The sequence below is a fragment of the Humulus lupulus genome, chromosome 8, assembly GCF_963169125.1.
Source record: "Humulus lupulus chromosome 8, drHumLupu1.1, whole genome shotgun sequence".
Lineage (NCBI taxonomy): Eukaryota > Viridiplantae > Streptophyta > Magnoliopsida > Rosales > Cannabaceae > Humulus > Humulus lupulus.
In genome coordinates, this window is record NC_084800.1 from 24,521,830 (window position 1) to 24,547,382 (window position 25,553).

At 33.4% G+C, this 25,553-nt stretch overlaps 1 protein-coding gene across 1 annotated transcript; it reads right to left on the bottom strand.

Moving 5' to 3' along the window:
• Window positions 1–4,160: 4,160 nt before the first annotated feature.
• LOC133796420 (arogenate dehydrogenase 2, chloroplastic) lies at window positions 4,161–5,757 on the bottom strand. The gene has a single exon (XM_062233919.1). The coding sequence runs from the start codon at window positions 5,666–5,668 to the stop codon at window positions 4,427–4,429; it is 1,242 nt and encodes a 413-aa protein (XP_062089903.1). The 5' UTR covers window positions 5,669–5,757; the 3' UTR covers window positions 4,161–4,426.
• Window positions 5,758–25,553: the final 19,796 nt, after the last annotated feature.

Below are 25,553 nucleotides of genomic sequence, written 5' to 3' on the forward strand. Positions count from 1 at the left end.
TGTTTTGAGTGTTTTTAAGGGTTTTTGACTTGGGGTTCCAATCCTTAAGGCCCGGGATCGAATCTACTCACCGTGTGGGCATGTTTCGAGGTCCCGAGGGTGGTGCCTAGGTTAAGACCCTATTATTGTGGATTCTCATTAATGGAGGTTATAATTGGTTGTGATTAGGTAACCGCTAAGGAACTAAAAGATTGATTGATCTCAGGGGTCGTCCTTATTATACTTCTCGCTCGAACCTGAGGTAAGAAAACTTCACCTTGTGTATATATGACATGCGTATTTGCTATAGTGGCATGTTGATTGACAATGTGAACATGGATTGCATATTAAATGCTAGTGAATGTTGTTTATCTGTATATGGCATTGACTAGTCAGGGATACTGACCTAAGAGTCAGAAATGGCATAGCGTCATAAGCGCCGAGCCAAATGAAGATTAGATCTAATCGATATCAGTGTTGAATGGCTCTAAGGCATTAACACTGGACCGACCCTAAGGTCGATGAACTTATAAGTGCCTGGCTAGTCTGGGACTAGTTATTCAGAGCCAGGGCATATGGCCCCAGTGACTGTTTGTCACATGGCTAGGGAACGCTGTTCCAGGGTTATGACTCTATGGTCACGAGGAAGGTTATGTTGGTGACTATTCACCATACACCTATCCTGTTCAAACTTATGAAAAGTTCACTTATCAGTTAAGCTCGAGTGACCCTATCGTCACATGGCTATAGGGGGCTGTACCTGCTTTTGTGACTTTTGCGACTGTCACCTATTTGTTTGGACTGATGGTCTTGAATGATTATTACGATCATTGTTGACATTATATCATGCTTTATTATGTTTTCTTGCTGGGCCTTGACTCATGGGTGCTATGTGGTGCAGGTAAAGGGAAAGAAAAGCTCACCCAGTCTTGAGTGGAGAGCTTAGGTTGTGATGTGTACATATGCGGCTGCTTGACCACCACGGCCAAGGCGTTCTCAGAGGAACTAGGGGGTTTACCCTATTTTTTCCGCTTAGGTCGGCGGGATTGTAAATTTGAATAGTAATGATCATTTTGTATTGAGAACAACTTGTAAATGTTTTGATTAGCTCTGCAGAGCAGTTTATAATAAAAGATATCCATTCCTTTTTATTAGTTTTCTACCTTAACCTGTTAATCACACTTAGAGCACGTTTTTAACCAAAGGACTCGGGTAGCGGGTCAAATTTCCGGTTCACCGTTCACCGTAACTGTTCTGGGGTAACCAGGGCGTTACAGGCGTACAATCCCGAGGTGGCCTTTTCCGTAGGTGAAATGTGGGGACAACTCCCACACTTCATAAGGCGGAGTCAGGGTTATGGATGCTTTATCCTGCCAACCTTGGGGACTCGACCCGGGTCCGTTTACCTCTGTCCCTCTCCATTTACCATAAGCCCGGATCATCCACAAGGAGCCCGGATCGTTTACCAGGCTTTGGGACCGTTCGTACCGATCCCGACTGTCACCCCCAGGCAGTTGAACCGTCTCTCGGAAGACCATCTCGGACAATACTTCCTGGACGCCTTCCGGGCCTCGCCCAGAATTGGGCTGTCGATATCCATCCTGCTCCTTGCCAAACGGGCCTAGACTTGGCCCAACCTCAATTGGGTAGTTAGTGGGCTTGGAACGCAGTCCCGGGCCCACGACAGGAAACGGGGATAACAATAGGTAACCAGTTACCATAAAGAAACCATAAATATACACACACCAAAACGTGAAGGTAACTAGTTACCCCCAGAAATATACACACAAAGAACGTGAAGGTAACCGGTTACCCATTCACGTTTTCATATTGTTATTAGTTTTCTTTCCAAATTTTTTGTATTCCTATAAGTTTTACAGTAAAAAGAAAATGCTAAAAAAATGATTTGATTTTTTTTTTACATATAGTGGAAAAAACTATAAAAAAAATATAACAATAAATAAAAAAATAGTGAAATAATTATGTAATATTAAAATATATGTCTGAAAAAATGAAAAAAAAAAGAGAATGGAATGAGAAAAGAATAAGTACAAAAATTAAAAAAAAACAAAAGAAATGATGAATGAAAAAGAATAGATGAATAAATAAACATGAAAAGAAGAAGAAGAAAAATAATGAAAAAATGAAAAGAGAAAAAAATATGAATGAAAAAATTGGTAGAAAAAAATGAAAAAAAAAATGAAAAAATGGAAGAAGAAAAAAAGCTCATATGTGTGAAAAAATAAAAAAAAAATGGAAGGAGAAAATAACAAATACAAAAATGAAGAAAAATAGAATGAAAAACATGAAAAAAAAGAAGAAAGAAAACTGAAAAAATGTGAACAAAAAAAACAAAACAATACAAATGAAAGAAAAAAATAGATAAATGAATAAAAATGAAAAGAAGAAGAAGAAGAATGGAAAAATGGAAAGAAAAAAAAGGATGAAGAAAAAATTAGTAGAAAAAAAAAGGAAAAAATGGAAGAAAAAATAAATAAGGAAAAAAAAAGAAAAAATAATTGAAAAATAATAAAAAAAATGAAGGAAAAAATTAAAAATTAAAAAAATAATAATAAAATTACCTCCAAATAAAAAAAAATATAATTATGATAAAAAAAAATGTGGCATTTCCATATTTTAGTTAACTACTAATTGTGTTTTTCATACTTTAACTTTTTCTTTAATAAATTTTCCCATACAAATTAAGAAAAGTATAACTCTCATATTTTTGCACATTGATAGTGTAAAAGTTATATTTTTTAAAAATTTCCTAAATATAAATAGAGATTTTTTCATATTTATAGGATTGGAGATTTTTAAGGTTGTTTTACAATAATATGGAATATGGTAAAAAATAAAGTAGTTCCTACATATTTATGAGAAAAAAAAAATACCACAAAATATTGTGAGTTTCGTCAAAAAAAAAGTTTAAAATATAAAATTTTTATAAAATATAAAATATTGATTACCATATTATTACACAAAATTTTATTTTGTTGTTCTTCTCTCTCTTAGGTCATATTTCTTCCTTCCCCTCTCCTTTCTCTCTATCTCTCTTTTTCTTTTTCTCCTCCCTTACTTAGTTCTTTCTTCTTAGTCCTCCGCCGACGACACCATCTCCTCCGCCTTCCACCAGCGACGTAGGACAGCAAATTCAAAATAATGCTCAATTTTATGGGTTTCAAATTCACATTTAATTACTTAATGATGTAATTACATATAATTGAGGGCAGATGAACATTATTGAAAACATATGTTATTAAGTTTGTATTTCGATAAAATACAGGGCACCAAATAATTATTAACTTAATTAATTTAAGATATTTAAAAAAAAAAATGTGTTATGATTGAAGTGTGGGATTCCAAATCAATTAAAATCCACAAAATTGTAATATATTATTTTTTATACCATTTTCTTGTAAGTATTATAGATATGAAAAATCTCATGTGTCTTTTGCTTGAAACATTTAGATGCAAATTACGATTTGATACTAAAATCAAATATTAAATGACCAGATCATAACAAACTTGGATACTCCAGGAACCATTGGTGTTAAATACCCATTATTATAACTTGCAACTTCCAACCAAATACAGTCAAATATGACTATGACCTAATATATATGTATTTTGATACCAACTAAAATGAAAACCTCCTGCAAAACGAAAAAAGAGATTGCAAATTATTATTTTGTCACAGAATATACCATTGGGTGCCTTCATATGCGCTATGAAATCCTATCACATTTTCATAACAAAACTAATAGGACAAAACGCACATGTAATAAAAAATCTACACATAACTCTTCATTCAATTCTAAGGCCACTATATTTTAAACACAATTTGCGAGAGTGGACACTATAATATAACATTAAAACTTGTCATATATGAACATAAAATAAAGAAGAAGAAAAAGAAATAGTTAGGAAAGTCCTTGTTCAAAATACAAAGACTTTGGAGGACTTTTGCTTTCGGATGTTTGAAATTTTCCAAAGTAAAAATGGTTAGGTGAACGGTAGTAGTGGTCCCTTCAAATTCAACAAATTCATGTATTTGGGATTTTAATTTAGTCAAGTTTGTACAAACTCGAATGAGTATTGAATAAGCTTACTAGTATCATTACGAAATTAGTCAAAAGATATTATTAGTGAAAAATAATTATAAATGTACTCATTAGAAGTGTCCACATTATGTAGTTTATTATTGATACCATTTCTTTACATTCTATAGTTTAAAAAAAGAAAAGAAGAAAAATAAAAAAATATGCACTAAATTTAACAAGTAAATCCATTATCTCTCTCACTATTTACTTATTGTGTCCCACTGTTTGTCCAATCACTAATATATATATTATTTTCAGAAGAGGCCCTCCATTTTCTTATTTTAAAGTAAAGACCCTCCTAAGGGACCAAAAAATAATTAATAAAAAAAATTATGTCTGCGTCTTCATCTGGCGGTCTCGGTGGAAAGCTTCAGAGAGCCATTTGTAGCAGAGCTGTTCGAAACTCCATTGCTATGGACTTTACTAGCTTGATGAGTCGTTTGAGTCAATTGATCAATGCCGTTGTTGTTGTTTATAGGGCTCGGCGGAAGAAACTTGGGCACCTTCTCCTCCTGCTTATCTCCGATGATACTTTCCGTTATACCTTCAGTATGCCCAAACAATTGCTTTCTACAAACCTCATGAAGGTTCCCAAATAGTTCCTTCTTCAAACCCTCGAACGCCATATCCAACCTCTCAAGTTGCTCCATCGCGTTCTTGTTGTACATGAACAAACCATAGTACAAGTCAAAGCTATCCCCAGCCGTGTTGTGGACCAGATTCAACAGTGTCTCGTAACCCTTAGTGTTGATTGGTGAAGATTCCAATCTGAAACGTTCCAGGACCCGACCCATGGTGTGGGTCACGAATTGAGACCCGGCAGCGTACCGATCGTGCTCGGCGCAAGACATCTCCACCATACGGCACCCTTCTCTGGCGAAAATCCCCAGAAACTCATCGCACCGGTCGTTCCGATACTCGCCAGAACCAATCCGAACCCGATCGAACACGAAGGGTAGCCCGACCCACGAGAATTTACCGCTTTGGGGTCCGAACATTGGGTGAGTACAGAGGATATCAAACTCGGGCGGTAAGTAACTGAGGAGAAGGTCTCTAGGGAACTCCTTAACGGAGAGGACATCGACAACGAGAGTGTTACGACGGAGCCTCTGAAACGGTATCGTTTTGATGACTTTTTCAGTTGATAAAATCGAAGTACAGAGAACGACAACTTCAGGGTGTTGTTCGCAGAGGTCATCTGGGTCACTGAAGAAGGAGACTCCCAGTTTCTGGGCGGTGGCCGAGTAATCGGAGCGAGAATGGGCGAGGACGGTGTGGCCCTGGCGGACGAAGGCCTTGGCAAGAAACTGACCGAAGTTTCCGAACCCAATGACTGCAATTTTGAGCGAAGTGGGGTTGTGGTTGAAAAGGGGTTTGTTGGTTTGGGTCGACTCACGGTGGTCGTAAGGCTGAGAAGACTCCATGGATTGAGCTCGGACGGTGATGGTGGTGGTGGGCCGCTTGGTGATGTGAGCCCAGCGGGTGGTTTTGATCAGAGAGGGAAGAAAGGTTGTCGTTTTAGAAATTGGGTGGACATGGGGAGGAGGAGACATGGTTTTCAGGGTGGTGGAGGTTAAGGAAATCATTGTCGTTTTTTGTGTTTAATTTGTCGTTTTGAGTTTATGATTAAATGTTTGAGAAGGGAGAAGGGAGAAGATTTGGATTAAGGTGATTCGGAAAATGGAGGACGAGAGTGGTCTGTATATATAGGAGGAAAGAGTGAGCTGATATTATAATAATGATTAAAAAAAAATGTGACGGCTCACCAATTCTTTTTTACACCTGGCTTGGCTGCGTGGTGGGGCTGCACGTGTCTCGTAGTTTCCACGTACATGATTAAATGTTAAGCCTAATTAAGGTTTAACTAATGTATAAGGTTAAGACTATGGACTATGGTGGTACTAGTGGTAGGTGTAAATTAAATAAAAATAAAAGGAAAGCAGAAAAGTTTTCTTATTTGAAAACAAGTGCAGAAGCAGTTGTAGACTTTTTAGGAGCTAAAAAAAAACAATTTTAGGTTCATAATTTACATGTCAATCAGTATCATATGTTACATGCTCAGAATCAAGATTTAGAGGGCAAATGTTATAATTAGGTATGGTTACAAAGGCAAGGACACGACACTAATATCATTTGCTACATTCTTCAAAAATATATTACTAAAACTTTATTTTATCTATTTTATATTAAATTTTTACATCACACCATACATCAATTTTTTTTTAAATTTTTTTTACATTATTTAAATATATATTATTCATTTTAAATGTTTTTATCTTATCATCAATAATATTTTTATATATTTTAACATTACAATATCTTCCTATATATAATATTAATATATTTATACTTAATTTTAAATTAATCCAAATTTATAAAACAAACTCAAAATTAAAAATTAAAAATTAGTGATTTTCTAAATATAATAATTATCCCTTTCAAAAAAATTATAATAATTATATCATATTAGAAAGAAAAAAAATACATATATAGACAAAAGTATAAAAAATTGCTGTATAAGAAATTTGCTAAGGAAAATTAATAAAATAAGTTTGAGGCAATGAATAGTAATCTCTAAGTTTAGAGAAATTTAGAAAAATTACCATCTATTGTATTAAAAAAAGTTAATTTACATCATTTGATATAGGTAACATTTTCACTTGGCCAAATGTACCATCCCTCTTGACAGTCTTCTTTGCCCTGTTTGTTTGTGAAGACCAGTGGAAGAGTCACAGCCACCTATTCTTTGACTGCTGTTTGTCCAAGAAAGTTCTGAAGTGCATATTTTCCTAGCTGGGTTATCGAGGTTGGGCTTCTAGCTTCTCGGTTTGGACCATGGGGCTAAGTGTTAGCCAGAAAAACAGATTGAGCATGAACATAAATATGATTCTTGCAGCTATAGTTTATCAAATCTGGAGGAATAGAAATATATGCATATATGATGACTTCTCTCTCACAGCTGACTGTATAGCTAAAGAAGTAGTTACCTTAGTTCAATACAGAATTTATAGTGTTCATAGTAGGAAGATTCTTCCTCATTTTAAGCTTTTCCTAAAGAAACTTGCTTGTTAGTTTAATGAGGTAGTTGGTAGTCAGGTTGTTTTCGGGTTCTTTCTGAGCTTTTTGCCTTGGTTGTAATTGCTTGTTTCATCAATGAAGCTTTTTTCTTCTTGACAAAAAAAAAAAAAAAAAAATCAATTTAAAGTATCTAGTGTGAGTGGCTTCCGCGTCAATTTAACCATAACAGTATTCGTTATAATATTAAGTTAAACACATGTTTCAATTTATATGCAATGGAGTTGTATTCCTACTATTTGACCATATTTGTTGTCACTCTAGCTTTCCATGATATTGGTAGTTTTTTTTTCTCCTTTTCTTTCTGTTATGTTAAAATAATCTATTAAAAGAATGGTATAATTGGTCTTCGTTATAACTGTTTATTTTTTTAATGAATGATTAGATGAAAAAGGTTTTGGGCAGGCTCCTTATTTAAGTGTGCCCAGTTTTTTTTCATAATTGGTAGTTGGGAGGATTGCTCAATATGTACAACATTCAACTGTTGTACGTAATTTTAAAGTTAATGTTAGAATTAATAATCTTTGGGCAAAAAAATTAAAATGCCAAACCCAGTAAAAAAAAATTCCAAAGTCTAAATGTGCTCTTTTTTTAATGGACAAAGCAAGCTTTATTAAAAATCAATAAAATTTCCATGGCAGTACAAGGGGCACTATGTAATTTTTTACTAAGAGAAAAGTCTCGCATTTATAAAAATAATAATAATCGATCATATAATAATTTTTTTTGAGACAATGACCATTGTATTAATTTTTAAATAATTTATTTTGTCAAAAAAATATTTAAATAAAAATACATTGTTCATATTTATACATTTTTGTATTATAATTTTTTCAATATTATTAAATATATTTTACATCAATCACCAAAAATGGAAATAGTAGAAATGATTTTAATGTTTTGAAATTTTTAGATGCTAAACCAATTAGATCGTTAAAAAAATAAAAGAGAATTAAAGATGAGGATAATTATTTTATTATTAATTAAATCATAAAAATGTCAAAATATTGATTTTATTACTTATAAATAATATACATGTATATATATACATATAAATTACACGACATAAAAAAAAAAAAACTCCACACATTTTAAAAATGGAGTTGAACAAGTAGTCATAGCTTGAGTCATGAACAAAATCATAAGAGGGGTGCCAACATCCAACAAATCTAATTACTCCAAACTAATCTAATCTAATCAAATTACAAAAAATTAGATATCCAATTATAATTGGATATTAGATTAGATGTCAGATGACACTGTCAAAATCCAATAAAAAACCGATTAAATCTAATTATATATAATATATATTAAAAAATATTTAATTATTTATATTTCTTTTAATACATTATTTTTGGATAATTATTAGTCTTTTCCGATACCATTCCACACCTAATTTGAGGAGAAAACACTAAGGATATGCATCTATTCTTCTTTCTCTCTCTCTCTCATTTTCATTTTAGATTTTTGAAAATGAGTGAGACACAGACAATTGTAAAAACATCTACTTGGTTTAATACAACTAATTTTCAACACTACATAACTTTAATCTGATTAATTTATTTAGGCCTAATAATATTTCAAGTTTTTAGTTGGATTAAACTTGTAAGGTTGATAATTTTGTGTAGTTTGAACCTAAATGAATAGTATTTTTTAGGTTTTTAAGTAATTTTTTTATGTTTATAAGTTAATAATAAAAATCGAGTTCTAACTCGAAATTCAATTAAAAAATTGAACCTTAATTTGATTGGATTTTGAAACTTAATTAGATATTGGCTAATGATTTCCAACATTTAATTGGACTGGATTAATACAAAAATGTTGATCGAATGTGTTATCTCAAAAATTTGAAAAGATGATGTGGCAATAAAATTAACACATGGCATGAATTAGTTGGGTGGTCTGGCTTAGCAGTAGCCCAATGCATCAGTTAAGAATTTGGACTGCTTGAGAGATGCCATGGTCAAGTCAAATACACCCGAGGAGAATATTTGGACTAAGGTGTGCTTGGCTCAGAACCCCAGTTCGAAGAGCCCAAGTGTTTGTTTCAAACCCAAGTCCAAGGAGCTTAAGAGAGGGGTTTGGACTTTGACTCGAGGGATAAAAGCAGGAGGTCCGATCGGACCTTAGCTTGAGGAGCCTCTCAAGCATTTGGCTCGGATGTGTCCGAGGTAAGAAGGCAACTTCTTTTTGGCTCGGACGTGTCCGAGGTAAGAAGGCTCGAACGCCCAAGTGTTTTCCTCGAACATGTCCGAGATGGGCTTCCTAGGTAATTTGTGTAACGCCCTGGCTACCCCAGAACAGTTACGGTGAACCGAAAATTCGACCCGCTACCCGAGTCCTTTGGTTAAAAACGTGATCTAGGTGTCGTTAACAGGTTAAGGTGCAAAACCAGTAAAAAAGAAAGGGCTATTTTCATTAAGTAAATAAACTGCTCATGAGCCTTTTAAAATGTTTACAAGTAGTTTATAATACAAAAGAGTTGCTACAGTTCCATATATACAATCTCCGCCGGCCTAAGCGACAAAAATAGGGTAAACCCCTAGTCCCTCTGAGAACTCCTTGACCGTGGCGGTCAAGCGGCCCTGTATGTACATCACACCGCCCAAGCTCTCCACTCAAGGCTGGCCAAGCTTTTCCTTTCCTTTACCTGCACCACATAGCACCCATGAGCCAAGGCCCAGCAAGAAAACACAGTAAAGCACGATATAATATCAACAACGGTCATAATAACCATTCAGGACTATCAGTCCAACAAATAGGTGACAATAGCCAAAAGTCACAATAATGAGCATCGCTCCCTCTAGCCATGTGACGATAGGGTCACCAGGGCTTATTCGATAAGTGTTTCATTCATAAGTTTTCTTAGGACAGGTGCAAGGTGATTAGTCACCAACATAACCTTCCTCACGACTCTAGAGTCGAATCTATGGACAACGTCCCTTAGCCTTGTGACAAACGGTCACCGGGGTCATATACCTTGGCTATAATCATCTGGTCGTAGACCAGGCAAGCGCTTATATGTTCATCGACCCTAGGGCCGGTCCCGCATTAATGCCATAGAGCCATTCAATGCGTGATCGTCGACTTTAGAGTCGGTCCCTGACTAGTCAGTGTCTCAAACAGGTAATTAGCGTTCACTAGCATTTAATATGCAATCCATGTCCACATATATCAATCAACATGCCTTAATATCAAACCATGCATGTCATATATCTATACAGGGTGCAGCTGTATTCATACACTGTTTTCTTACCTCAGATTCGAGCTAGAAAGATTAAAAGAACGGCCCGCGAGAACGATCAACCTTTAATCCTTTAGCGGTCACCTAATTAAAACCAAACATGAGACATCATTAATAATAATGATCAACATAGGTTCCCACACCAATATCTAGCCTCCGGAAGATCAATCCCAACCAATCCAAGTAGTAGGAACACTCCCGAGGCCTAAAACTAAGTTCCCGGGGTCAAAACGAGCAAACGGGGCGAAAACAAGGCAAGGGCTGCGGCCCTGGCACCTTGGGCCGCGGCCCCCAGGGTTCCCAGAGGCAAGGGCCGCGGCGCCCCCCAACTAGGGCCGCGGCGCTCAGCAGGCACAAAGCCTCCACCTGCTTCTTCAAAGAAGGGCCGCGGCGCCTCAAGAACAGGGCCGCGGCTCTCCACCCTGGGCCATTCCCAACCGCGATTTTATCTCTCCAAAGCCTCCAAAATCATACCTTAACATTCCCCAATCATCAAAACAAAGTTCCCAAGCTCCCCCATGCATCAAAACCCTCAAAACCCAAGGTTCAAACGAATCGAAAACTCAAAAATTCACAAAATCAATTCAAAGCTTAGAAACTCATAAAACTCAAAACTTAAACCTTGATTACCTTCGATTGGGTTGTTTTCCGTCAAATCCTTCGGTTAAGAAGCTTCTAATCTTTCCTAGGATCGCTACGCCTCAATCCTCGCTTGATTCCGACTCCCAGAACACGAGATATCCTCGAATATGCTCAAACGGTAAAACGGGCTAACAAAAGGAAGAACGAGAGGTTTTCTTAATGTACGTTCTATCTGACAACTACTTCAAGCTTAAGTAACCTCAAATAAAACTTGGTGCTCGGGTTCCCGAAAACACCCCCGGGGACACTATAGTCAAAACCTCCAAAATTTCACCCTGATCTCAAATATTCCCAATTTATCATCAAGTGAACATTTCTATTACCCCAAAATTGACCCCATTGTGGTAAAACCGCTAATCCATTATATATGACCGTCTCATGCCGAATAGCTCGAATATATCTCCATAATAATGGGATCTCATTCACAAATCAAGTTATGCACCCAAACACACAAATTCACCCTCAATGGGCCAAATTATCAGAATAGCATAATTATTTAAATGTGGACCCACATGCACGCATATAACATCATATCATAGTATAATTTCACATATACATGCATAAACACATTTAATGGCGTAATTAAACAATTATGGCCCTCCCGGCCTACTAATCCAGCCATAAACCATAACAGAGAATCCGGGGCGCTACAATTTGGCTCGGATCCATCCGAGGTAAAAGGCTAAGGAAGAGAAGTCCCATGCAAGCCAAGAATTGAGACTTGGATTTTGGCCAAGGAAAGGCTGTCCGATCGGACATAGTTGGGAGATGCTAAAGGAGGATTGCCTCGGACTTGTCCGAGGTTAGAAGCAAGAGGAAAATGCCTCGGACCACCTTGGTCTGAGGAGAAGGCAAGAGGTGCATTGGCTCGGACCACTTTGGTCCGAGGAGAAGGCCACAAGGTCCGATCAGACCTTGATTGGAGGAGGTAGGCTCAGACCTACCCGAGGAGAGAAGCCAAGGGAGTTGGCTCGGACCACCTTGGTCCAAGGAGAGCCAAGCTTGCATCACCTTGAGCCAAGGAAAGCTTGAAGGAGTAATCAACATGCATGTGAGACTACGTCAAAATCCCCGGAACGATTTTAGCAAGAATCGGTCTAGGCACCCGGGAATCTCTCGGTTGTATCTTAAGTATTTTTTGTAATTTAAATATAATATGAATAATAAAATATCCCTATCTAAAGGGGATATCAGTTGAGGATCCCAGGCCTATAAATAGAGGATTGGTGGGATCATAAAATGACTTTTGGCAAATTGAGAGTTAATTTGTGTTCTAGAGAGAGAAAGTGTGTTTTTCTGGAGAGAACCCCTTTTTTGTATTCTGGAATATTTACACTAAGAAACTCAATTGACACTGGTTCATCTGATCTTGAGTGTGAATACAGTAATAAAATCTCTAAGTGGATTAGGCTATTACCGACTATCGGGACTGAACCGCTATAAAATCTCGTGTTATTTACTTTTATTGCAAAAACTGTCTGTTGTCGTTTACATTCTCTTGAAGGCTTGTCGTTATTGACGTTCTCACGTCGTTGACTAAAAACACAGTCAACAGAATGCCCACATAGAAAGAAAAAAAAACAAGGGCAATACACCTCGTCACCTTTTTTTTGGACAACTATTAATTTATTAAGCCCTAGTGTGTGTCTTTGTTGGGATGATAATTTTGGGGTTTTCTAATTATTACATTTTAATTATAGAAAAGATATTTAAGAAAAGGTATGTGGTATTAAAATATATATTTTTTAAAATTAATTTGGTCTTTTTTTTATAATTATTTATAAATTAATACTTTCGATACATCTTATCCAGAAAAAAAAAGAATCTATATCTATTCTATATAATAAGTGTATAGATAACGGAAATTCTTGGTTTTAACGGTTTTTTAATTTTTGAATGTTAATTTTAACGGAATATTCTTATATTTAACAGAATATTCTTATAATTAACGGTAGTTTGTAAACACTTAAAATAAAATAAAATAAATAATTAAAAAAATTGAAATAGGATATTTTTGAGATATTTTACAATGACAATTATTTAAAAATAATAAATAATTAAAAAAATTAAAATATGATATTTTTCATATATTTTACAATGTTAATTATTTTAAAATAATAAATAATTAAACAAATTAAAATATGATATTTTTGAGATATTTTAGAATGATAATTATTTAAAAATAATAAAATCATACATTTATAACTTAAATAAAATTTAATTAAATCTAAACCCACTTATTAGAATAATATCATATTAAACATATAATTTAATCTACTGTGAATTAGCAACAAATTGTTTCTTTTTTAAAAAACTAGCAAAAAACTTAAATTTAAAATCCACGTATAATATTTAATATTATATTAAATATATAATATATTCTTGTCACTCCCAAATTCAAAAACTAGAACAAACATAAAGTTAAACAAAAATAAATAAATAATTTAATTGAAATAGGATATTTATTTCAAAATTTATATGACATTAATATAAATTTAATAAAAATAATTAATAAATTCTATAAATAAAACTAAGTAAACGTGCATATTGCACGTTGCGCGTACCTAGTATATATATAAAGGAGAGCTTCAAGAAGATTACGTGGCATTCTAAAATATCTTCAAAGCACTTTTTCTATTTTCTTCTTTAATCTAATTTTTTTTATTCATTTTCTATTTTCTAAAATATGTTAACAATTAAAAATATCAATATATACACATATTAATTTGATTAAAAATTTATTTAGCTTAAATATCTTAACTACTTAATCATTGAAAAATACTAAAAAAGTTAATTAAAAATTACGTAATAATTTTTTGGTTCTCTATATATCTATTTTTCTTATCATATTACTAAAAAAGTTAATTAAAAATTACATAATAGTTTTTCGGTTCTCTATATATCTATATGTGACACTCTAAAATCCCTTCAAAACACTCTTTCTATTTTCTCCTTTAATCTAATTTTTTTTATTCATTTTCTATTTTCTAAAATATATTTACAATTAAAAATATCAATATATATATACATATTAATTTGATTAAAAATTTATTTAGCTTAATTATCTTAATAACTTAATCATTGAAAAATACTAAAAAACGTTAATTAAAAATTACGTAATAGTATTCAGTTCTCTATATATTTATTTTTCTTATTATATTATAATTATGTTTTTTCTTCAAAAATGAATAGTTTTACAAATATTATAATTATTATCATCAATCATTAATATTAATAATTGTATTTTTCTCTCATTTGATATTTTATTAAGCTTGTAACAATACGATATTACTAATAGTATTATTTGGATTTGTGATTTGTTTTCACAATAGTAAATAAATGTTTTGTAAATTGTAATTTTAGTGGACATTCTCGAAGCAACAAAAGATACGGAGGTTGATGTGAAACACGAAAAATTCTTTTTAGACTATATATATACATATATAAATATATAAAGGAGAGACTTAAGGACATCATGTGACACTCTAAAATCTCTTCAAAACATTATTACTATTTTCTCCTTCAATCTAATTTTTTTATTCATTTTCTATTTTCTAAAATATTCTAACAATTAAAAATATCAATATATATAAATTCATTTTTCTTATAATATATATCTTAACTACTTAATCATTGAAAAATACTAAAAAAAATTAATTAAAAATTACGTAATAGTTTTCGGTTCTCTATATATCTATTTTTCTTATTATATTATAATTATATTTTTTATTAAAAAATGAGTAGTTTTACAAAATATTATAACTATTATCATCAATCATTAATATTAATAATTGTATTTTTCTATCATTTGATATATTATTAAGCTTGTGACAATACGATATTACTAATTGTATTTTTTGGAATTGTGATTTGTTTTCACTATAGTAAATAAATATTTTCTAGATTGTAATTTTAGTGGACATTTCCGTAGCAACAAAAGATGTGGGGGTTGATGTGAAGCACGAAAAATTATTTTTAGAATATACATATATATATAAAGAAGAGCTTCAAGGAGATTATGTGACACTCTAAAATCTATTCAAAGCATTCTTTCTATTTTCTCATTTAATCTAATTTTTTTATTCATTTTCCATTTTCTAAAATATCTTAACAATTAAAAATATCAATATATATATAAATATTAATTTGATTAAAAATTTATTTAGCTGAAATATCTTAATTACTTAATCATTGAAAAATACTAAAAAAATTAATTAAAAATCTATCTATTCCTATTTTAACCTTTTGACAAAACTTGAGGTCTACAAGTTAATTTGTAAAAATAAAGGTTCCAATCGGGTAATCGACTAAAATAAAATGTTCAAAATAGTGTGAACCCTTACAGAAAATAAAAATGATATAAATATATAATTTAATTTTCATAAGAAGTTTGAACCTTTTAAATAAATACATGGTCCAAAGGTTCATTTTTAAAAATAAATTGTCAAAATGGGTAATGAGCAAAAATACAGTGTTCAAATAATCAATCTATCAATTCCAATTTTTATTCTTTTGACAAAACACAAGATCTAAAAGTTAATTTTTAAAAATAAATGCTTCAAATAGGTAATTGGCCAAAATAAGTCTTACACAAAATATAAATTTTCTTATATATAATTTAGGCTTTTTATAAAAAAAAAACTACACAAAGCGTATAATAATAATAATAAATAAATAAAAGTACATGCACAACAAATTTTTTGAACTTTGTTTTCGGTACTTTAATTTGTCAGAATTTTTCAAAAACACACTGAAAGTTCGCTATACAATGAACAGTGAACACCATCATGAAATAAAAAATTATAATCAAGATGTCTTCACGTGTCCATATAAAGAGCATGTTGTACGAGTATGGTGAAAATGAATCACCACCCCACAATCTCCAAAAAAATATTTAAAAATATATATGTTTTAATAATTACAAAAGACTGCGCGGAGCGCGATTATGTTTTCTAGTTATATATACATTGCAACATAATTTTAAAAAATCACTAATTATTCATATAAAATAAAATTTGTAATTTAAAACTATCTTAAAAGTAGGGCTGAGCATAAAATCCGAAAAACCGAAAAAATCGTGTACACCGACCTACCGAACACCGAAAAAACCAAAACCGTTTAAACCGAAAACCGAAAAAACCGCCGACGGTGCAAACCGCCTCTGTTCGGTCGGTTTTGAAATTTTGGGTGAACCGACCAATAAAACCGAAACCGACCGAACATAATAAAATAATAATATAATATTATATAATTATTAATTATTAAATTTTTTTAAATTTGTACTTTTAATTATGTTTCAAACTTTAAAATTTGTAAATATAATTATGTTCTATATATTTATGTTTTAAAAATGCACAACAATCCAAAATTTTTAATTTTTTAACTAAAACTTTAAAAAAAATAAAAAACAATAATCAATTCGGTTTGGTCGGTTTAACCGACCAAACCGCGGTCCAAAATGGTTAGTTTTTTTTTAAACTGGTTTGGTTCGGTCGGTTTTTGGATTGTACCAATCCAGACCGAAAACTGAATTCTGGATTTTTTGTTGTGAAAAAGCCGCCCAAACCGACTGATGCTCACCCCTACTTAAAAGTAACCATATCAGCATAAATTCTAATGATCTTTTTGGATCTTGAGAATAATAATAATAATAATTAAGGTCTTAGGTTTCGAACTCCACTAAACTCGCCAATATATCATTTTTCAATCATAAAAGGTCTCGTGATTCTAACTGGAACCATCTAATATAATATTAAATTGCTCTATTATTTCATTGATTATTTTGATTTATTATCTCGTTTTTTGCACACCTTCTAATTCTAATTTGCAGTCCGTTTCAGCAGAATTCAGTGATCCATCTACTACAACAATATGTACCAGAATAAGAATTTATAATATATAAAAATATCATTTTCAGTTGCTGATATCCAATTTTATAATATATTACACTCATTAAAATTTAGTTGAAATTATGTTAGCTATATATATATTTCCAAATTATTCATTATCGTGCTTAATTAAATAATTTTCCAATATCTCTTTTATATAAAAAAAATATGTAAATAACGGAAATTATTAATTTTAATGATTTTTTATTTTTTCCAGTTAACTTTAACGGAATATTTTTATATTTAACAATAGATTATAAATATGACTTAAACTTAAATAAAATAAATAAATAATTAAACAAATTAAAATATGATATTTTTGAGATATTTTATAATGATAATTATTTAAAAATAATTAAACCATACATTTTATAACTTAAATAAAATTTAATTAAACTTAATATTATATTAAACATATAATATATAATATTTTGTTGTCACTGCCAAATTCAAAAATTAAAACAAACATAAACTTAAACAAAAAAAAAAAAAATTAAAATATGATATTTTTATGATAATTTAAATAATTAAATCATATTTATTTAAAAATAATAAAGGCATACATATCATTTTTTTTATTTTATAAATTTGTGTGATACTTTATTTTTTATCAAGTGATTGGAGTTCTTTTTCTTCATCAAATTTACCAAAGGACATTGAGAGATATATTAGAAACTAAAAATAGTTGATCCATATAAATACTACTGTCTACACTATGACTTTTTCTATTATTAATTTATTTTTAAATATATTATTGTATTTTATATATATGTTATGCAGTTATGTAAATATATATGTGTCAACGTTGTGTTTAGATGTCATATATGTAAAGATTATTGATATAAATATTTATATGTACTATAGAACTATAATTCATTCTATTATATATATATATTTTAAAATAGTGAACCGATTTTTATTAAAATTATAGGCAATATTTATAATTTTAAAACTAAACAAACGTGCATTACACACGTTACTTTTACCTAATATATGTAAACATGGCATTTTGAATTTTATTAATATTATTATATATTCTTTATCCTATTTATCCAAGGTGATGAAAATGTGGTAGCTTTTATTATTATTATTTTAACTACCATAATAATTTTTTTTTAAAAAATTACAAGTTGAAGTCTTGCTTTTGTTTTGTCATATGCAGAAGTTTGGTTGCAAAAGATAAGCAATGATTAAGTATAATTGGTAATTAAGTTCAGATATATATATATATATATATATATATATATAATAAACTAATTAAGTAGTGAGCTAGGCTGCCCAAACCCAAACCAAACTCTTATAGCTCAGTGGAAAAGGAGAAATAATTAATAAATAAACTAGTTGGGATCCTTGACCAAATAATTTCATTGAGACTTAGTTTAATTTGCCAAATAAATAACGACTATTAGTCATATTTATTTGTTCTAATAACTTGGATGAAACTAGGAAGACACTACGAAGGCCATATATATAATAATTATTATTTGAAAGAATAGTAAACCAGGCCACCAACCCAAAAAAAAAAAAAAAAAATTGAGTCAATTTTGATGATCATTAAACACGTGCTGTCTCAAAATGTTTAAATAATATAATATATGTATGGGATTTTAGCTTTTACGTAAAATTATTTGAACATGCCCATCTCCCATCTCCCATCTCCCATCTCCCATCTCCTTCCTATAAACACCTAGCTTTTGTTTTTAGTATGTAAGTGTCGTTTTCGTTCAAGAAAAAAAAAACATTATATGACAAGTGATTTTATAATAATAATAATAATAATACTTAAATGATACTCTTAAAAGAAAAGTGAATTTTATTTATTTCACGTGTGGTTTGTAGAAAAATAAAATATAAATATATATTTTGTGAAGTTTTTATTAGGATAGTGGTAGGTTTGGTTGAGTTGGTGGGGTTTTATAGTCAAGTCTATCTTATTGACTAAAATAGCTTCTCCAATACATATGTGTATTGAAAAAAATTCAATTTCAAACATATATGGTTTAAATTAAATAAATAAAAAGAAGTATATGAACGAACTTTTTATAATTTCACATGGGAAGTTTATATAATAATATTTATGTATAATTACTAATAAGAGTTGAATTTTGCTTTGTTAAGAGGAGAATAATTATGTATAATTATTGGTGTAAATGATGAGTTGTCCATGGGCAGGATTCGATGGATCGTGTGCGAAGAGATGATATTAAAAGGAGAATATTATAGTTTTTAAGACTGCATAAATTATTTATTTTTTGAGAAACATTCAAAAAATTTTGTTTAGTTTTATTTATATTTATTAAATTTGTATTATTGTGATATAAATTTTAAAGAAAAAATTATATATAGCACTATAAATTTTAAAAAAAATGAAAAATATGAAATTTTGCAAAAATTACAAAAATACGGATAACAATTTGTAACAGTTTTGCAATCGCCGTTTACAATTTATATTTAATCTGTAAATGTTGTTTACAAAATTGTAACATTTGATTACAAACTTGTAAATTTCAGTTACAAATTTGTAAACTTTGGTTACAAAAAAATTATATTGTTACAAATTTGTAAACTTTGTTTATAAAAAAAAAAAAAAGTTTCGTATTTAAGATTATGTCACCCTGTATTTCTGTTTATAGATTCCGTAATTTTAGTATTTTTTTTAAATCTTAGGTAAATATGTGAAAAATATATATAAACAATATTATATATAAAATAATAACATAAACATATTAAATGAAAAATTAAGCCAAAACATTGCTTATAATTTTTTTTATATATATACAATATAATAACCTTTTCAAACATAAATGATAATTTTTTTAATAAAACTTAAGATTTTGTACTATGTATTATTATAATTATATTTTATAATATTATAATTATATTTTATAATATTTAAATTTATATTAATATAAGTATTAAATATCCAATCTTGTATTAATATTATTATAACAATAATATTTTACAATATTTGCATTATGATTAGTAAAAAGTTAGGATTATATATTATTCATAATAATATTTCATAACATTTAAAATTATATTAATATAATTATTATATATGTAATCTTATATTAAATATTAATATAATAATGATATTTTATAATATTTAAATTTATATTAATATAATTAATAAATATCTAGTTAGTTTTAAAAGTATATTTTGTTAATTATTTAGAATAAAATAATTAGTTTTACCCCCTCACTTTTGCTAGTAGTATGCATTTGTCCATCACTTTTGACATTGTCTTCAAATGCCTCTTAAATAAAAAAATTAGTATTTTTTTACCCCTAACTACTTCTCTTAATATGAATTTACCCCCAAACTTTTTGTCCATCATGAAATATCACATACATGATAAAATTATTTCAATTTTACCCTTAAAGTTTGTTTTTGTTATAAATTTGTTCATACAATTAATTTTATTTTATTCAACTATTACATATTTTAAAACAAAAAATATTTTTTACCAATAATTTAGAAGAGTTGATTATGTAATTTTTTGTTGAATTATATAGTTATTTAATGGTTAGAAAAAATTGAATAAAGATAAATTATTTATAATAATGTTTTTTATGTACTTGTTAGCTATAAGTTAAAAAAAATTGGGAAAATGTTGATTTGGAAAAAACTAAAAAGAATTTCTAAATTTATATAGTTTTGTTATGGTTTTGTATTTTATTTAATAATAAAACTAAATGAAAGTTTGTTAAAATATTTATTTTTTTTCCAAACCAAATATATTATTAGTTTATGAAAATAAGAATTAAAAAAATTAAACAATTTTGTTACACCCAGATTTCGAGCCTTAAGAATTGTGATCTCGAAAGCTGGATTCGTCAGGAATGGACTCGTAATGTCTGGAACACGTGTCCGCAACCTAGGCACCAAACCTACAAGCAGCGGGCAACCTTGAAGATGGTAGCCTCGAAACCCTCACAAGCTCGAAAGACAGACATCGAAGTACGTCTATTCTCGGATGACCTCGGGTCCAGGGTTCCGAGCCTGACATAAGTATGAGCTCGAAGCCACATGATCTCGGGGAAAATGCTACAACTCAAAGGTCATTAAGAGACCTGGGTGAACACGGCACTGACAATGTAGATTGATAACTTTGAATATCTTAGTGAATCAATTTGGAGAGACGCAGTCTACATTCATTGTTGTAAATCCCCTATAATAAAGGGGTATTTATTATTCAGTTAAACGTCCCCTGGTCTTCAGGGGACGTTTCCTTGTATATAGGAGTTACAGGCTTTTAATGTCATTAAATTTATTTACATATACAGAATAACTTCCCGAAATGTGTGGGATAGTATTCTGAAATCTCCTCTATAAATAGAGAAGATTGGCACCATTGAAAGGGACCGAATTTTTGTAATCTTGGGAGAAACTCTGGAGAATTCATTCTTAAAGAATTTTCAGAAATCATCTTAAGTTCTAATAACAAAGACTCGTGGACTAGGCAGAGTTAACTGCTGAACCACGTAAAATATCCCATTTGTTTTATCGTATTTTTCTGGCCATAACTATTTACTGTTTTCGTGCTCTTATTTCACTGTTGACGAAAAACGGCGTCAACAGTTTGGTGCTTTCATTGAAAGCCTTAAGCATTCAGTCCTTGAACAAGTTATGGCCACTAACGATTAGAACGTTCCTGAAGAAAATTATCCGAGACGCCCTAGGAAACAGCCAATGGTAAACCCGGATGTTGAAGAGAGAAGCGAATCCTCCGATTCTCGGGGACCACCCGCACCACCAAGGGATGAGGATATGTATTACAATCCTGAATGGTACGTTCCCATTGTGGAACTTGAAAACCGGCAGCTGAAATAGCAGTTGGCAGAGGCCAACAAGTGGAATGAGGAGTTAGCAAGGATAGCTGCAGAGGCGCAGACGGCTCAGCCCCCGCCTCCGCGTGAAAACCAAGCTCCCCCTCCGAGGGACGTGTATGTTCCTCCCCGCAGGCCTCGTGGGCGTCCACGAAAGAATGCTGCCACAAGAAGGCCGGAACAACCTCCGGCACCATCAGAGCCATCCGCTCCCTCGAGACCCTAGAGAAGTACCTGAGCTAGGGCCTCGGTTAATCCACCTGTGGGGGTACCTGCGGGAACTGAGAACAACCGAGCCCCTGCAGAGGCTCGGACTCAAGTCCCTGGGAACACACAAAATGCAACCAACCCATCTCAGGCAAACTCCGGACCGTCCAGACCACGAAATGGGTGGCAGCCACCGTCACCCATACGGTTCCCTCCATCGCCTATAAGATATCCTCCACCTCCTCGCAGGAATGCTCAACCAATTCGAGATGAGGACGAAAGATGTGCGGGGAGGAGACAAGGGAACAAGGAAGCTTTCCGGGAGCGGAGAGGCGCCCTATCTGAAAAAAGTCAAACGTCCCGGTCTCGCACGGTAGAAACGAGGCGGCACGAAAAAGACCCATCTCGAAGTAATCATGCGACAAGTTTTACTAGTGACGACTCTGGAGATACCAGATCGGTCAGCATGCATGATCGAGGTCGAAAGAATACTGGGAGCCGCAGGAATTGCTCCGACCTACGGGAACACTTGAATCAGAGTCGGGGTAATAATAACCCGTTAAACCTGGACCTGAGGGATCGCTTAAATAGGCGTAAAGACCCCCTGCGGAGGCACGAACCTGGAATTGTGATCAACGACAACCAATTCCATACAAGACCCCTCACGGACCCAGTCCAGGAAAGAATTGATCAGTTAGAAAAGGCCTTCAGGCTTTTGAAAAATGAGCAAGGTCAGGATTGATATGAAGATTCTGATGAGGAGCTTGAACCGTTTGCTCCCCATATTTCCAACACTCCATTTCCCCAAGGATTTTGGATCCCTCACGTCCCAACGTTTGAGGGAAAGTCCGACCCGTACAGCCATTTGAGTACATTCAATACCATAATGAGAGCAAGTAGCGTGGGTTACGAGCTCAGATGCATGTTATTTCCAGCATCACTGACAGGACCAGTCAAAAGCTGGTTCAAAAAATATAGAAGACACTCAATAACTTCTTGGGATCAGCTGTCTAAAGACTTCAAGAAGCAGTTCAAAGCCATGATGAGGGTTAGACCTGAGGCATCAACTCTTACTAACGTTCGGCAGCAGCCAGGTGAGACATTGAAAAGTTACCTTACAAGGTTTAACTTGGAAGTTGCCCGAGCTCGGAATGTGGACGACAGCGGTCACCTAATGGCTGTCCAAGCTGGAGTGATGCTAGGAAGTGCTCTCTGGGACGACATGCAGAGAAAACTGGTGAGGTCCCTAACCGAGTTTAATAAATGAGCACAGAGGTTTGTCAATATAGAGGAGGCAAGGTCAACATTTAATGTGACTTCCCAGCCCGTAACTACAACGATAAACGTAAACTCTGCCTCAAATTCGACGGACCCACCAGCTTTGAAGCCTGCTGCGGAAAACCCTTCCAAGAGAAAATAGAACGAAGGGAGTAACCCCGAGGCCGAGGGAGGAAAGAAAAAGAAGGGGGAGAGATATTTCTCCGTATACAGAGTGTACACCGAGCTCAACGAGTCTCGGGAGAACATATACCTGGCTAATGAAAACCAGGTCCCCTTCAGGCGTCCATACCCAATGAGAAATCAGAAGTCCAAAAGGGACTCCAGCAAATATTGTCGATTTCACAGAGTCACCGGGCATACTACTGATGAATGTCGACAGCTGAAAGATGAGATCGAAGGATTGATCTCGAGAGGTTATTTCAGACAATATGTCAAGAACCAGAGTACTAATCAAGCGTCCGTGAGCCAGAGAGCAGCTGCGCCACAGCCCACATAAAACAACAATTCCCGAGCTAGGGAAGAAGATAAGCCCCCTTCAATTGATGGAGAATACGTGATAACCATCTCTGGAGGGCCTCATCTCGCGAGAGTAGGTAGAAATGCCCAAAAAAGATATGTGAACGAGCTAAAAACTGGGGACGGGTCTCCTTATGAACCCGAACCTAGAGCTCATAAAAATCAAAAGATAGAGTCTCAGCCAATAACCTTTACTGAGGACGACGTGTCCATGTTCAGTTTCCTCACCATGATCCACTGGTCATCACTCTCCAGCTGGCAAATAAGAGAGTTCACTGGGTTCTCATAGACAATGGGAGCTCAGTTAACATTCTCTATAAGGCAACCCTAGAGAAAATGAGACTCACTCTTTGCGACCTGAAAGCATGTGCGACAACACTGTACGACTTTTCAGGAGAAGGGACCGTTTGCATGGGATCCATTGAACTGCCCGTAACCTTGGGAGACTACCCAGTCTCAACAACCAAGATGATGGAGTTCGTGGTAGTAGACTTGCCTTCGACCTACAATGTGCTGCTCGGGAGACCCGCCCTGGTTGGGCTGGGGGCAGTCTCGTCCGTAAGGCATCTGGCCATTAAGTTCCCGACCCCTAGTGGTGTCGGGACGTTGAAGGGAGATCAGTTAGCTGGAAGGGAATGCTACGACATTTCCTTAAGAGGAAAGAAACAGACGAGCGCACAAGCACTCATCATTGTTCAGAATAAAGACGGGACAGTATTGGAAATTGATGAAGAAATCGATCCAAGGGTTGAGGAGAAGGTTGACCTCGAACCCTTAGAAGTGCTCGAAGAGATTCAGCTCGAAGAGTTCGATCCCTCGAAAAAGGTAAAGGTTCGAAAACACCTCCAGGAAGAAACCAAATAGCAACTAATTTGATTTTTAAAGAGAAACCAGGATGTCTTCGCATGGTCACATTCGGACATGGTAGGAATAAGTCCGAACATAGCGAGCCACACACTAAACATTGATAAAAGCTTCCCTCCGAAGCAACAAAAGCGAAGACAGCTGGATGACGACAGGAAGAAGGCGCTGAAGGAGGAGGTCGACAGGTTAAAAGCAAACCGATTCATTAGAGATGCTTTTTACCCTGACTGGGTAGCCAATCCGGTGTTGGTCCCAAAACCTAACGGGACGTGGCAAACCTGTATTGACTATTCAGATCTCAACAAAGCTTGCCCGAAAGACTATTTTCCCTTACCAAGGATTGACCAGCTTGTGGATGCCACGGTGAGGCATGGACTGATGTCGTTCATGGATGCCTATTCTGGATATAACCAGATTCCCATGCATGCCCCCGACCAGGAACATACGAGCTTCATAACGGATAAGGGGCTATACTGCTATAATGTCATGCCATTCGGGCTAAAAAATGCTGGGGCCACATACCAGCGGCTCGTGAATATGATGTTTTCAGAACAGATAGGGAACAACATGGAGGTTTATGTTGATGACATGCTTGTCAAGTCTCAACTTAACTATAACCATGTTGATGACCTCGAAGAGTGCTTTGGCGTGCTCCGGAAGTATAGCATGAAACTAAATCCTCAGAAGTGCTCCTTCGGGGTATCATCAGGAAAATTCCTGTGTTTCATTGTAAACGCTCGTGGAATAGAAGCTAACACAGACAAGATCCAGGCCCTGATCGACATGCCCTCACCTTGAAGACTCAAAGATGTCCAAAGCTTGACTGGCAGGATGGCGGCACTAAGTAGGTTTATTTCGAAATCTACGGACCGTTGTCTTCCGTTTTTCAACCTTTTGAGGGGAGGCAAGAAATTTGAATGGACG

Excerpts from the sequence above, each read along its gene's own strand:
- LOC133796420 (XM_062233919.1), bottom strand. The coding sequence starts at position 5,668 with ATGATTTCCTTAACCTCCACCACCCTGAAAACCATGTCTCCTCCTCCC.